Source organism: Alligator sinensis, unplaced genomic scaffold, assembly GCF_000455745.1.
Source record: "Alligator sinensis unplaced genomic scaffold, ASM45574v1 scaffold32_1, whole genome shotgun sequence".
Lineage (NCBI taxonomy): Eukaryota > Metazoa > Chordata > Crocodylia > Alligatoridae > Alligator > Alligator sinensis.
Window position 1 is genome coordinate 1,108,103 of NW_005842409.1, and position 15,830 is coordinate 1,123,932.

Here is a 15,830-nt window from a genome sequence, read left to right on the forward strand (position 1 = left end):
GCTTTTGAGAGAAGCAATGTTGATAAAGATGGTGATAGTTAAGGAGTGAAAACTTGCAACAGATTTGGTCTTACAAAACATTTTTTGTAGATTTAAAAATAACAGAGGTGAGTTAGTAGTGCAATAATAGTATTTTTAATTTTTGTAGTATCCTTATCCAAAATACCAAAGCATTGTACATACTATGTAGACAGGAATCACTTCATCAGCAACTGAAGGACAGCTTTTACTTGAACAGTTTGAGGTAACAGTGCATATAGTCTCTGTTCCTACTATATGATTTCTGAAGTTGGAAAAGAGGAAAGTGGAGGGGAAAAGGCAAGTTTTAGTTCTGTATAAATAAAATATTATTCTTACCTACTAGATAAGATATTTCTGGTTATAAACATTTTATAGCACTGCTACATGGAAATAACAAAATGTTCATGAAGGATCCATTTGGAAGTAGAACAAGAAAAAAGGGACAGATAATTTTTACTGAAGTTATGCAACATATTAACTAGGGCTGTCAAACAATTTAAAAATTTGATCGCAATTTATTTATTGTGTGTATAGCAGTGCCCACCAAGTAAATCCGTGGAGGGGGAGGGGTGAGACAGGGAGATCATGGCCTCCATGAGATTGAGGGAGTGGGGCATGGGCTGGGGTGAATGGGACCCCGGGGCCAGAGTGGGTCATGGGACAGAGCAACAGGTGGCTCATCCAGGGGGGCAAGGGGGTGGCTCCCTCCTGCTGCGTGTACCCCCAGGGGAGGCATGGGGTGCATGTGCCCCCCAGATTTGTGCATGGGGCAGAAGTGGGCTGCCCACTGGGGGGGCTGGGACTCTGTGCCCTGCTGCCTTTGCCCCAGGAGCTGTGCGCTACCTGCGTGTCTCCCACCCAGCAACAGGAGGCACAACATGACATGCAGCTTCTGGGGCAAAGGGAGCAGGACACAGAGCCCTAGCCCACCTGTGCCCCATGCACAAATCTGAGGGCACATGCCCCCCATGCCTCTCCTGGAGATATGCACAGGGGTGGGGAGCCATGGCCCCCCACGCTCCTGATTGAGATGCCTGTGGCTCTGTCCCACTCCTTCCCTCGCTGTGGGGGCCTTGATATGCCCCTTCTCCTCCCCCTTTACAGACTTCCCTGCTGGGTGCTGCTCTACATGCCACCAGGCGGTGTTCCTGACTGTATGCTGGCTGCAACTGTGTGCCTGCATGTGGCATCCCAATATGGCACCGATATATCGGTTTACCTCTAGTGTGCGCATGCCACCCCCTGCCTTCCTTGCATAGCCTGCCCTGCAGCTCCTTTGCACTGCCACTGCTGCCCTGCTGGGCGGCCTGGGGGCGGTGGTGATGGTGGCAGAGTAGAGCCCAGGTATGAGCTCCAAACCATGTGCGTGACTATTGCATTAAAAAAATTAACACAAGAATGAATTAACGCATTAATAATGCATGTTAACAGTGATTTAATTGACAGCCCTAATATTAACAAAGTTATAATGTAGTCATTTTTCTTTTTTAGCTAAAATATGTGGAGCTACACAATTGGCATCTTGGTTAGATCTAGGATTTTGAAAAGGGGGACGCAGATGATGAGGTGCATCATCACATATAAAACACTTTTTTCTCCAGTTAAAAATAGCCTAGAATCTTTACTAATATTTTAGGGGCCTAGGGCTTTATTATTCAATTTAATATTGCAGCAAAAACGAATATAATTTAATTGGAATGAGTTAAAAGCAATGGGCAGGGCTGTGAAATAGGAACTGCATTACCAGGAGCAGCTGAAGGAAGAATTGCAAAAGAATTAATATCTTGATTGGTGGAACATCAAGAGTTTTTTTTTTTAAAAAAAAAGGTTCATTAACACCTGCGGAATGAACAGTTTAGATTATAATGAGTTATGAAACCAATTCACTCCCTCATCCCTACCTAACTAGAAAAGTTGCTGTCACTGCCAGGCAGTTGGTTTTAAACTTTAGATGGAGCGGGAATCAAAGGGGAGTGCAAGTGCACCAGTGCACCCCACTCTGGATCCACCCCTGCTTGGAATTTGAGAGAAGTGTAATATAAAAGTGAATATACAGGAAAGTTAAAAACAGGAAAATACAAAAAATAGTCCAATGAGTAGGGGACTGTTACCTGTATAATGAGGAATGTGTGGTATGATAGTTCTATCCGTGGTCCACTGCCCCATTTCAATCCCAGACGTATTGTTTTTTCATACTTTAATTTTTATTTGCTTTTCAACTAACAAATTTGGACATTGACTGTGGATGCACCTAAAACACTATAGTATACCAAGTAGGCATGATTTATTCCTATACACAAATAAAGAAAATTAAATTTGAAGTAATTATTTTCTTGTATAAAACCATATTACTTTAATTTTTTCAGTAGTTCCAAATGTATCTCAGCTTTTTAGAATGCATCAAATTACTGTGCGTGTATGTGTGATGTAGATATAACCAGAATATATAAGCAAATAATTCTTGTCAGTAAGCAAGAGTGTGTTGTTCTTGTCACCTGAAAGTTTGCACATGTTTCAGTGCAACTGTTTAAAAAGCTATTCTTTACTGCTAAGTATTTTATTTCTTGAGTAGGATTAGGCACACTTTTATGACAGACACAAAACTTGTGGGTTTGCTATATCTGAAATGCGGCGTTATGTATTTCTGAAGTTCTTCTGAGTAATCTAAATATCAAACTTTCATTATACAACTTATAAAATGCAACTCTATTTAATTTATTATATGCTAGTAGCCATTTATTTTAGAGACAGATTATTTTACAAATTTATAAGGCAGTGCAGCTATGCAGTATTTGAATTCATACTGCAACAGTAAAGAAGTAGTGGATTTCATAATTCATTTATGAAAATCCATTATTAAGTTGTTAGCTACAATCCTTCAAACCCAGAAATCTTCAGCAGTAAAGGCATTATTGTCCATATCAGAAAATTTACCAGATTGCAGATTACATGAATCTTGAAATCAGTACATATAGTGCATTCTCTATTAATAATACTTTGCAGTCTCTGGATTGCGTTTTTCTTTTGCTGAAAAGAAGGACAATTGTCACTCCAGAATTGCTAATAAATCATTCCCACTAAATTATTATACTTCATTCTTGAGACATGAACAGAAGAAATATCCAGTTATACAAAAACTTGGACCATTTGGGTGGGTGGGTTTGTTTTGTTTTTCACTACAATAAATATCTTTAAATCTTCTTGTATTTCAAGTTTTAAGGGACTATGGATATTTTTAAGTTGTTTATGGAATTCAGAAGGGGAGTACCTTTTACATTTTTAATATTTATGATTTCGTGAAATCTAGGTTACATTACCATTCTGATTTATTTTTTTTATTATTATTATACGTGTAAATTTTCATTGTGTTAATTGATTTAGTATTTATTTGTACCACCTTTTTTCTATTGTAGCATCAAGTGGAGGGTTTGCACACCTTGGAGTCTAGTAAGTCATTTTAGGAAAAATTGGTGTTCATAAATTGGTATTTGGGTCTTTTTTGGGCCTATTAATCTGTCTGACATTTTTGCAATGACTGATTATACTATTCTATTAAAAAAAAAAACAGTCCCATCTCAGAAATCATTTACTATGACAGGAAGCCAATGAATAATAAGGTACACAAGCTGAACTACTGGTGCCATCTTGCTCCTAAAGATAGTGCTTTCAGATAACGGTTGAGTCATGTCTAAAGAGCTGTGCATGAAAACTTAAAGCTTGTAGTGCATTTTAGTTTCCAGTACCTTCATTGGGAAGAGGGGAGAGCAGGGAGGGGGAAGTGGGGAAGGTGGGTAATGGTCTCATGGTATTAGGCTCAGGACATCTGAATTCCAATTCCAGATCTGCTACAGGCTTATTTAGTTACTTTAAGCAAATCATAATCCCTCAGCATCTCACTCCGCACCTGTAAAGACAACTGTCTTTCTTAACAAAGTTATAAGACCTTCAGGGCATGGATTTTTCTCTTTACATTTCTACAGTCTTGCACATAGGAACCTGATTCCCATTCAGATTTCTAGGCACTATTGCAATCCAAACAGTTTCATAAGAACTAATTTCAGCTTGAAAAACAGTTTAAAAGGCATTGTTCAAGTGTTTTGCTTACTTGATATGACAGCTGTTTGTTAAACTAATGAAAAAATAAGCAACAAATATAAGGAAAACGTAGCTGGGAATAGAATCTGACAAAAATATTAGGACATTGTCAGGGTGAGCTTGAAAGTCATAGACAAACTAAAATACTCTAAATAATATGTGTTTGTACTTCAAAACAAGTAATGAGCTAAATTAATTTTCATTTTACTTTCATGTATTTATTTTGACTTACAAAAACATCTGACAGTCTGTAAATAGTGTAGATTATACATATGACACTCTTGTAATATTCTCACAATATTCTTACGAAAGTTAACGCAGGGGATCCCCAACTTTCCCCCCTGAAGAGCCATTGGATGGTCAGCCACACAAAGTTTCACCCCTGAAGAGCCATTGGATGGTCAGCCACATCAAAGAGACTTACAGGGCATTTAGCCCTCAGGCCACACTTTGGCACCCTCTGGTAACTGTTCAGGAAAAAAGTGTGACCAGGCTTCAGGCTGTATCAAAGGGGCTTATAGTGCACATTTAGTTTGTGGTCCACATTTTGAGAACCCCTGATTTTAGTGGCTTTTTAAATAATTATACCTTCTATCGGAAAATTTCACAGCTAATTGCAGATACTTTATTTAAACAAAAAATCTGTTGGAGAACTCTTACACAGGTAACGGTGATAGAGAGGTGACTACTTCTTGAAAAATGCATATCTTTTCTAGTATAATCAGTGCCAAATTACAGTAAATGTGCATTTTGATTTTTGGCCAATCATGCATTCAAGCTCCAAGTCAGTTACAGATGGAAAAAGCAAAGCCTGTTGTACCTCAATTAGTATATCATTTTACTTCACATTTATCTAAGTGCTTATTAAGTTTAGCTCAAAATAGATAAAATGCCCCATATGTGACTGCTTCCTTCTAATAGTACTAATCTATTTTTAAAATATAAATAGACTCCAGGAAAGTGCCTTTCAGATTATTGGCTTCTATCATTGAACAGGTTTTCACTGCATTTCTGGGTGAAGTACCTCCAGCAAGGTCATGAAATATCCTTTGGTCTCTTTGGCCCAGTTTCCAGGATCTGGTGCACACTAATCTTAAACAGTTGAATTTAAACTGAAATGATGCGAGTAAATACTTACTTCTTAATTGCCACATTCTTCAAAGCAAGCAAGCAAACCAAAAGGAATACTTTTTTATTTGTTATCTGTGGCTTTAGGGATATTTTATAAATATAGAAAATAATATACAGTACACTGTTTGTGGTAAGCTCAGAATTTTTATTGATGCTTTTGTGGATTTTGTATTTGTATTCAATACTGAAGAAACTGCACAGTTCCCCTTTTCATTTTACGAGATGTTAAATCTAGAAATTGTCCCTGTTGTAAGCCTTTGAAAATGCATACAAATTTTGTATGCCTTATCTGTTAATAAAAAGAACTAGTGGCTACTATAAATTAAATACTGTTCTCTTCCCTTATTCTCTAATCAAAACAAACAATTTTATTTTAACGATCATTCCAACATGGTAAAAACTTGAACTTTATACTCTTCCTCTGATAATCGGCCATGTTACCTGCTTTGGAATCTGCACAGGAAGGAAATTCTAGAATTGTTTCATTGAGATTCTCCTATCTGCCTGTGCAACCCAAGTTAAAAATTTATCAAATTCTAGCAGTTCAGTCTTGGTACCTCAAAGATGCAGATAAGTGGTGAGTTTTACCTCAGACACAGAATAATGGCTAGTAATATGTGTGATAAAACAAAAATGTAATAGTCGCTGAAGCCTGGGACTACATCATAAGTGAGTAAGGTGCACCGATATATTGGTGCCGTATCGGATTGGCACTGATAAAAGGAAAATTAACATTATCGGCTTTTTTTTGGCCAGTATAGTCAATAATGTACTGATAAATATAACGTGCCTTCTGGCCAGGGCTCCAGACGCCACATGCACGTGTGCAGCCATAGCATGCATGTGGCCAGGAATGCAGCCAGGCATCGTGGAGAGCAGCTCTTTGCAGGTAAGTCTGTGGATGTTGATGAATGGAGAAGTCAACACCTTTGTGGTACAAGTCTTCAAACTGAGGGGACTCATCAAATGGCTGTTGTCTAAATTATGCTAGTATCACACTTTAAGTGTATTTTAGCAGCCAGAACAGCTAGAGACTTAGGATTCATCTATACTTGAAAGCTAATTGAGATGAAGGTAAGGTGCAAATTTAATGCCATGTGAGGCCTCTTATTCCAGTATAAGAACATCAAACATGGAAGTATTTAGAAAAACTCCCTGCTAAATTCTGAAGAATAAGGTCAGATCTACACTACAAATTTCTGCTGGCATAGCTAATCAGTTAGTTGTGAAGAAGTATGACTGCTGACTTACAAAGGTATCAGCGTAGATGCAATTAAACTAGCAAAGCTGCACTTCCTCTTATATAGCTGATTTTGCTCAAGAGAACAGTTTTACTGCCCTGGTAAAAAGCACAACTTTCCTGATATAGCTCTATTAGCATTAGGAGAGCTTTGGCAGCATTCCTATACAGATGAAGTGCCTTTAATGTAAACGTTACTGAAGAGGAGCATGTGAAAGTGCTAGTGAACCACACTGTTATGGATCTACTGAATTTGAGTCCTTGTGCATAAGAAGTGATTGAAATGAATCTGAGTAGGAAAGTACATTTTTTAGAATTTTCTCTTATGTTGATATTTCCATTTTAAGCTGTGTCAATGGTTAGAAGTTGTTTTTGCTAAAACATGAATTAATTTCTCAAACATTTTAGCTCAACAGGATCTCACTGTTGATGGTGCATCATAGTAATGCAGAAGGAAAATATAATTTTCTGTGACTCTCTCTCATGCCTTACACAACATGTCTCTTGAATTGATAAGTACCTTGGGAGTCCTTGGCTTGCAAATTATTTGATATGAGATGGCAACTTTGACTTATTAATTGTAGGTTTTTGTCTTTTTGCCATCTACCCTTCTAAACCTTAGTGTCTCCGTTGATTTAAACTGTTTGTTGATGGAAATATGTAAAGGCATTAATCCACCTTCTGGACTAATAAAAATGTTTATTAGAATATGTCAGAGTTAGAATTGTAGGATTGCAGATTAAATATATGAAATCCTAAAATAATTTGCTCATTTCTCATTTTAACAAATGTCACTCAGATTCATTTTAAATTGCTCCCTGGTTTAAACCATGTTACATTTTATTTCAGTCCAGCAAGTCCAGGCTGTTTTATGGACTAATGAAAATAGATGGAATGTATGATGGAAATTTTTGCAGACTGAGTTAGAACAATCAGGTTGAAATGAGAAATTTTAAAATACCTCATAATGTGTTTGGATAGAATTACATCAAAAGGATGCTGAGTTGCAAAGTCAAGAACTCCATATTTAAAAAAAATGCTAGAAAGAACATTTTAATTGGTCCCAATCGGACCAACATTTTAATTGGTCCCAGGCCATAAACCAGCCCTATGCCACTCATCTGAACTATGGGCCTGAGAGGTTGAGCACCACTGGCTTAAAACAGTAGCACCCCATTGCCCCCAGCAACCTCTGTGACAAGACACTGTATTCCAGGGTGCTGACAGACATGGGAAAAAAACCCAAAAAAGAACACTTTACCAGAAGAGGAAGTGCATTAGTTCAACCTGGCTCCCTGGTCTCCATAGAAACCCTGGCCATGCTCTGTTATGATGCAGGACTTAATTACACGATTCAGTTATGTTGAATACTAGAACTAGGGGACATCCGTTGAAATTAGTAGGTGCCAAGTTTAAAGCTAACAAGATGAAGTAGGTTTTTTTTATATACCACATAGTTAACTTATGGAATTCATTGTGACAGGAGGTGGTGGACAGGCAGTTAGCATAGCCAGGTTCAAAAGGTGACTGCATAAATTCATGGTTGATGAATCTATTAATGGCTATTGAACAGAATGGTTGGAGATGTTTCCTGTGGCATCTCTAAACCAATAATGGTGGATTCCAGGAAGAGTATTAAATAGAGGATAGATCACTCCAGAGACCTTGTTCAGTGTTCTCCCTCTGTAGCATTCACTTCTGCCACTGTTGGAGACAGAATAGTAGGCTAGATAGACCATGGCACTTTTAATGTTCTTATGATCACATACCGTTTCCCCCTGTCACCCCTCCGCACCCCCCACAAGCCCATAGTCTCATTTGTATGTGCATGAGCATCCTCAGCCTATATTTACAGATGAGTGGCATTGGACAGAAGTCACCACAAAATCAGAAACAGCTGTTGATTTAATACTGCTTTCTTTCTGTCACTAGCACCAAAAAATATTTCTTAAAGTTTAAATGAGCAACTGCTTATTTCCTGAAAAGACTTACAGTTGAATTAAAATAGTTAAATAGATTCATAGACATTAGGGCTGGAAGGGACCTCATGAGATCATCAGGTCCAGTCCCCTGCCCAGGGGACAGGAAGTCAGCTGGGGTCAGATTACCCCAGCAAGATAAGCATCAAAGCATTTCTTAAAGATATCCAGAGTAGGTGGTTGCACCACTCTGCAGTAGGGAGGGGACCTATTCCAGACTCTGGAGACTCAGATGGTAAAGAAGTTTTTTTCCTTATGTCCAGTCTAAAATGGTCTTCCAGCAGTTTGTGACCGTTAGATCTTGTCTTCCCTTGGGGTGCCCTGGTGAACAGATGTTCTCCCAGTTCCTGATGCACACCCCTTACATACTTATAGGCTGCCACCAAGTTCCCCCTGAGCCTTCTCTTCTCCAGGCTGAAAAGCCCCGTGCCTCTCAGCCTCTCCTCATAAGGCCTTTTCTCTTGACCTCTAATCATGCATGTGGCTCTCCTCTGGACTCTCTCAAGCTTCTCCACATCCTTTCTAAAGTGTGGAGCCCAAAATGGGATGCAGTACTCCAGCTGCGGCCTCACCAAGGTTGAGTAAAGCAGGAGGATGACTTCTTGGTTCTTGCTTGAGATGCATCAGTAGATGCAAGCCAGAGTTTTGTTTGCTTTGCCAGCTGTGGCATCACATTGGTGGCTCATGTTCATCTTGTGGTCAATCATGACCCCCAAGTCTCTTTTGGTCATGGTGCTAGTGAATGTAGCACTGCCGAGCCTGTAAGTATGTTGAAGGCGAGCCTATAAGTATGATGTGGGTTTTTTCTCCCCAAGTGGAACACCTTGCATTTCTCCGTGTTGAATGTCCTCAGGTTTTGATCCACCTACCTTGCAAGCCTGTCCAGGTCGGCCTGAATTGCCAGCCTCTCTTTTAGTGCAGGGGTCGGCAACCGCCAGCACGTAAGCCATTTTCCGCAGCACGCCACTGCCAGCCTCCCTGCCCCAACCCCAATGGGGATAGTGCCAGCACCTGCTGCCTTTCCGGAGCCCGGGGCTGGGAGATAGCCGGGGCTGGGGTGGGGAGGCAGCAGGTGTTTGCAACCTCCCGGCTGCAGCTTTCCTAGGTTCTGGGTAGCTACTGATAGCCACAGAACCCGTCCCAAACAGCTGCTTCCTCCCAGCCCCGGCCCCAGCTGCCTCCCAGGCCCAGCCCTGGGCTCCGGAGGTGGGGGAGGCAGCAGGTGCTGGTGATGCTCCCTGCCGTGCTGCCCTCCCACCGCCTCTTTGGAGCAGTGTGTGGAACCTGGTGCGGCAGGTCACAGCAGAGAGGTGCACGGAAGTTGCCTGCTGTTCCGAGTTCCCCGCTGCCCTGGCAACACTTCCCCTGTAGGCTGGGGCAGCAGTGAAGGGCACAACCCTGTGCTGCTGCCTATGCTGCGCTCCCGGCCCTGCTGCCCTCCCCCGGGTCTCCAGAGTGTAGTGTGTGCGACAGTGCACAGAGGGGCCACACAGGGAAGCTGCCTGCAGCTCCAAGCTCCCCGCTGCCCTGGCCACACTTCCCTGTGTGCACAGGGGCAGCACAGGCAGCAGAGCAGGGTTGTGCCCCTCGTTGCTCCCCGCACGTGCAAGGGAAGTGTGGCCAGGGCAGCGGGAAGCTTGGAGCAGCAGACAACTTCTGTGCACCTCCCCGCTGTGCCCTGCCGTGCCGGGTTCCACACTCTGCTCTGCAGAAGCAGCGGGGGAGGTCAGCACGGTGGGGAGCATGAGCCCGCACCTGCCCTCCCTCTCCTGCCCAAGCCCACAGCAGGCAGCTGCAGTGGGAGCCGACTCCTGCTCCTGCTGCAGCAGCCACTGCCTTCTGTTGCGGGGGAGGGAGCTGCAGATCTTGGTTCCTGGCCCCATAGCCCTGGCACGGCTGGAGGCAGGGACTTTGGGTGAGGGACAAGGGGCATGAGCAGGGCTAGGGAGCTGTTGTGGGGGGACCCACACAAAACAAATACACAGGATCAAAAGTAATATCAGAAGTCTTATTTATTTTTTTTTCTGGCATGCCAGCACTCCAGCACCTTCCAAGGTAGTCATAGTGGTTTTCTCAGCACTTCGGCCAAAAAATGTTGCGTACCCCACCTCTAGCGTGATCACGCTTCCCCATAATTTGGTGTTGTCTGTGAACTTGACCAGTCCACTTCTGACACCTGAATCCAGATAATTTATGAATACAGATTTTTCAGAAACGCATGTACAGCATAAAGTGAGGGAAATATGTATATTAAAGTGTACTGGTCCAACTACTGAGCCCTGAGGGATACCACTGGTCATCACGTACCATGTTGACTTGGTTCTGTCGACTATCACTCTCTGGGTCCGACCGCAGAGAGTTGCCCACAGAGCCAGTTGCCCAGCCATCAGACTGTAAGGTTGTCAAGGCCACAGTTCCCCAATTTTACCATGAGGACATCATGGGAGACCAAGTCAAAGGCTTTTTTGAAATCTAAATATATGACATCAACCTCTTTTCCTTTGTCCAGGTGACGCGTCACCTGGTCATAGAAGGAAATGAAGTTGGTTAGGCAAGACCTGCCTGCAACAAAGCCATATTGGTGTTTTCTCAGAACGCTGCCTTCCATGAGCCTGTTACTGATGGTTTCTTTGATTTTTGCCCCCAAGATCTTTCCAGGGATTGAAGTCAAACTGATTGGCCTGTAGTTCCCTGGATCTTCCCTCCTTAGTTGGCACCACATTAGCCTTCTTCCAATCTTCAGGAACCTTTTCTGAGCACCATGAGTTCTCAAATATCCTTGCTATTGGTCGTGCTATGATGTCAGCCAACTTTTAGCACTCTTGGGTGCATTCCATTCAGGCCAACTGACTTCTGGATGTCCAGCCTCTCAAGCTGTTCCCTCGCAAGATCTTCGCCAATTATAGGTGTATGATAGCCCTTACTCTGGTAGTCCTGCGTCCTGTCAGGCAGGGTGATCCCCTTGGGCTGGTGGAAAAACGACACAAAATAATCATTGAGATGAGCTTTCTCCTGGGTGTCAGTTGTCAGCTGCTCCATTTGGTTCAGCAAGGGTCTGATGTTGCCCTTGTTTTTTTTCCCAACTTCCCACATATTCAAAATAGGACTTTTTACTGTCCTTGATTTCCGTAGCCAGTTTGAGTTCGGTTTCATCCTTGGCTTTTTCTGGTCTGCTCCCTATAGGCGCAGGCCAGTGCAGCATAATCCTCTTTAGTGGTAGTTCCCAACTTCCATCCCTTATAGGCTTCTCTTTTCAGATTCAGGAGGTCCGTGAGTTCCTTACTGAGCAAAGGGTGTTTCCCAGCCCTTTTGCTACCTTTCCTACAGGCCAGAACGGACTTCCCTTGTGCTTTTAGGATCATGTCCTTAAGGAACAACCACTCATCATGGACTCCCCTCCCTGTCAGATCATGGTCTCTCAGGGACTCAACAACCAACCTCCTGAGCTTGTGAAAGTCAGTTTTCCCACAGTCGAGGGTTTCTGCATTGCTGACTGATTTTGCCAGCTTTGCAATGGATAGAGAAAGTGATCAACTTGTGATCACTATCACCAAGCTTCCCTTCGATCCTCAGGTCGCTGACTAGATCATCCCCTTTGGCCAGTACCAGATCCAGCAGCGCCTTATCTCTTGTCGGCCCGAAAACTTCTTGAGTCAAATAGAGCTTGTCAATGCAAGTGAGGAAGCTTTACGACCAATCACATTTGGCTGAATGCTCTTCCCATGAGATGTCAGGGCGGTTGAAGTCACCCATGACTTGTTTTTAAAACAAGTTAACATGTATTTTGTCATAACTTGTATATCTCATGCTTGATATTTTGCACTTCTTCAAATTTTCATCCTAAAAATACTGTAAGTTTTATGACTTGTTAGCTCTAAAGGATAATCTTTTTTTTTTGTAAATTCTTTAAACCTGTTTAAGTTTTAGTGCTTCATTTTTAAGTGGTTCATTAAGAGTGATATTGCTATATTCATAGTAATGTCTGTCAGCATTTTGTCTATAAATATGGCTGTTCATAATTAACAGTTTCATATCCTACTGCGTCTGCTCTTTTCCTGTCTTCAGTGAGCTGATTGCTATAAATTAAATAAATAAAAAATAAATAACATAACCAAATGCACATTTCACTGAAAAGGGCTTCCTGCACTCATCTCCTGGAATCAGTGGCTAGAAGAAGGAAGTGTCATGACAATCATCACACCCCAGTACCAATAGCCATGAGGCTGCAACTTTTCCAGTATAATATAAAGTTGGAAGTCTTTCATTCAGAGGATTTTGCCACCTCAGTGTATGCCAGATGTACTGGGAGGAGGTGGGGGGCAGGCTCTCAGTTTTTAAATAAATCTTAATTATTGTAGATTTAACCTTTTATGAAGAGAGTTCGTGGTGAAGTAAGTAATGGGTTAAGGAGAATAGTTACTTTTCAAAAGATGTTCAAATTAAAGAATTGGGACACCATTAAAAAGCATTGTATATTCCCTGTATAGACAATTCCATTGAGGGTAGTCAGAGTGCTTGTTTTGCCAAGACATTTCATTTTGTAACATGCCAATTGCCACACTGCTTTACATTTGATGCTGGCTTGCTCTCCATGTTAAGTATCATGTTTGGAATTAATGATGAAGAAGCCTTTAAAGACTTGATCCTTTCTTATGTAGGGTGAAAATTCAGAATTCACATTTGTTGGTTTTATTCAGTATGGTGTGGCGGTACAGTTATACAAAGTTGTGATGATATTATTGGGTGACAGATGTGACGTCTAAAGAACACTTCGTTGGCTTGTTTCTGAAAGGTGATCTGTTTGGAAAAGATCTAGAGGATTTTTAGAGAAACTGATAAAGTTTCTGCAAAGATCCAGAGGATGGATCATAATGATAGTATTTCATAGATTCATAGACACCAGGGCTAGAAGGGTCTTGGAAGATCATCGAGTCCAGCCCCCTGCACAAGGGGCAGGAGGTCTGCTGGGATCATAGGATCCCAGCAAGATAAACATCCAAATGTCTCTTGAAGGTGTTCAAAGTAGGTGCTTGAACCACCTCCAATGACAGGCTATTCCAAACCTTGGGGGCTCGGACAGTAAAGAAGTTCTTCCTTATGTCCAGCCTGAAACAGTCATGGAGGAGTTTGTGACCATTCAACCGTTCATCCCTTGTGGTGCTCTGGTGAACAGATGTTCCCCCAGATCCTGGTGAGCACCCCTGATAAACTTATAGGTGGCCACCGGATCTCCCCTGAGCCTACGCTTTTCCAAGCTGAAGAGCCTCATGGCTCTCAGCCTCTCATCATAAGTTCTGTTTTCCTGAACTCAGATCATGCATGTGGCTCTCCTCTGCACTCTCTCAAGCTTCTCCACATCCTTTTTGAATTGTGGAGCCCGAAACTGAACACAGTACTCCAGCTGTCACCTCACCAAGACCGAGTATAACGGGAAAATGATGTCCTGGGATTTGCTTGAGAAGCATCTATGGATGCAAGCCAGCGTTTTGCTGCAGCTAGTAAAGTGAGCGTCACATTGAAGGCTCGTGTTCTTCTTGTGGTCCGTCATGAACCCCAAGTCCCTTTCGTCCATAGTGCTAGCCAGCGTAGCACTGCCGAGCCTATAAGCGTGCTGCAGGTTTTTCCTCCCAAGGTGGAGAACCTTGCATTTTTCAGTGTTAAACACCATCAGGTTCTCGTCCGCCCATTTCCTGAGCCTGTCAAGGTCTTCCTGGATCGCCCTCCTGTCATCAGGTGTGGATGCTTTACCCCAGAATTTGGTGTCGTCGGCGAACTTGGCCAGTTCGCTTCTGACACCAATGTCCACATCATTAATGAAGGCGTTAAATAGTATAGGCCCTAGGACAGAGCCTTGAGGGACTCCACTGGTCACAGCGCGCCACAACGATTGACTTCCGTCAACCACCACCCTCTGTCCTACCATGGAGCCAATTCCCCAGCCAGCAGATCGTGGTGAGGCTGAGGCCGTAGTTAGCCAGTTTTGCTAAGAGGTGATCATGGGATACCAGATTGAAGGCTTTTTTAAAGTCAAGCTATATGACATCAATCTCTTCTCCCTTGTCTAGGTGATAGGTCACCTGGTCATAAAAGGAAATAAAATTGGTCAAGCAGGACCTACCCACAACAAACCCGTGCTGGCTATCTCTCAGGATGTTGCCATTTGCCAGTCTGTTAAGAATGGTCTCTGATAATCTTTTCCAAGACCTTCCCCGGGATAGAGGTCAGGCTGATGGGCCTGTAGTTTGCCGGATCCACTTTTCTCCCTTTTTTGAAGATAGGCACCACATTGGCCTTCTTCCAATCTTTAGGCACTTCACCGGAGCACCAGGAGTTCTCGAAGACCGTACCAGGGGCTGAGCTATGATGCTGGTTACAAGTAGAAGTAATAGAAATGCAGTGTTATAAGCTAAGAAAACTAAGTTTTTTCATTTGTTTTTATGAACGCTATAGGTGATCTGGTCAGTGAAGTCAAGTTACCGCATTTTGTGTTAATGAGACTTCCCCATGTGAGCATATGGTTCTAGATCAGAGTATCAAACTCATCCAGTTCTGGGGACTGGATGAGGGTTGCTGAGCTGGTCTATATGCCAGACTGGGACCATGCACCAGAGCCAGCATGCAGCGCCAGTCTGGCAGGGCACTGCACGTAGCACGTGCCATACTCCAGCCTCCTATGCTGCATGTAACATGCCGGGCAGTACAGCCCTGCATGCTGCATTCAGCACAGGAGGCCAGTGTATGGTACGTGCTACATGCAGCATGGGCTGGACCCAGCACCAAGGGTGCTGTATGCAGCACAGAGGGTGTGGGGTACAGGCAGCATGTGGTGCCTGCACCAGAGTGGCCCTGAATGCTGGCTCCAGGGCCAGTCCAAATTGGGCCCCGGGCTGTCCACATGTGCCAGAGCCAGCACACAGGGCAGGTCTAGCAGGGTGTTGTGCGCAGCACACACTCTGTACCAGCCCATGTGCTGTATGCAGAGCGAGCCCTGGAGTAGGGTCAGCACATGTTCTGGCACAGGTACCCCATGTAGCACACACCCCAGACCCTTTCCCTTGGGCCATGTGCTGTGCTTGTGGCACCAGATCCAGCCCAGGCACCAGACCAACACTGCCAGTGGAGTGTGAAGTGGGTCTGAGACCCACAGGTTAGATCTGAGCCGCAGCCATGTATTTTGTCCCTGTTATCTAGCTTAATGTAGGGCTGGCTAATTTAACCTACAAGAATAAAACAAATAAGAAACCTCTCAATAAACATTTGGAGTACAATCGCAAGGTAATAGAGAAAAGTAACTTAAGAGGGTTCTATATTCTTTGTCCAACAAGTTGCCTCACCTGCTCTGCTAATGTTGGGAAACAACAGAT

General features: G+C 43.1%; 1 protein-coding gene across 1 annotated transcript in view; it reads left to right on the forward strand.

Moving 5' to 3' along the window:
* Positions 1-3,439: 3,439 nt before the first annotated feature.
* PRKACB (protein kinase cAMP-activated catalytic subunit beta) overlaps positions 3,440-15,830 on the forward strand; it is a 102,513-nt gene continuing 90,122 nt past the window's right edge. Inside the window, exon 1 of the mRNA XM_025211525.1 lies at positions 3,440-3,468. Coding sequence (XP_025067310.1) covers position 3,468 — 1 coding nt within the window. The 5' untranslated portion in view covers positions 3,440-3,467. The remainder of the gene's footprint in view (positions 3,469-15,830) is intronic.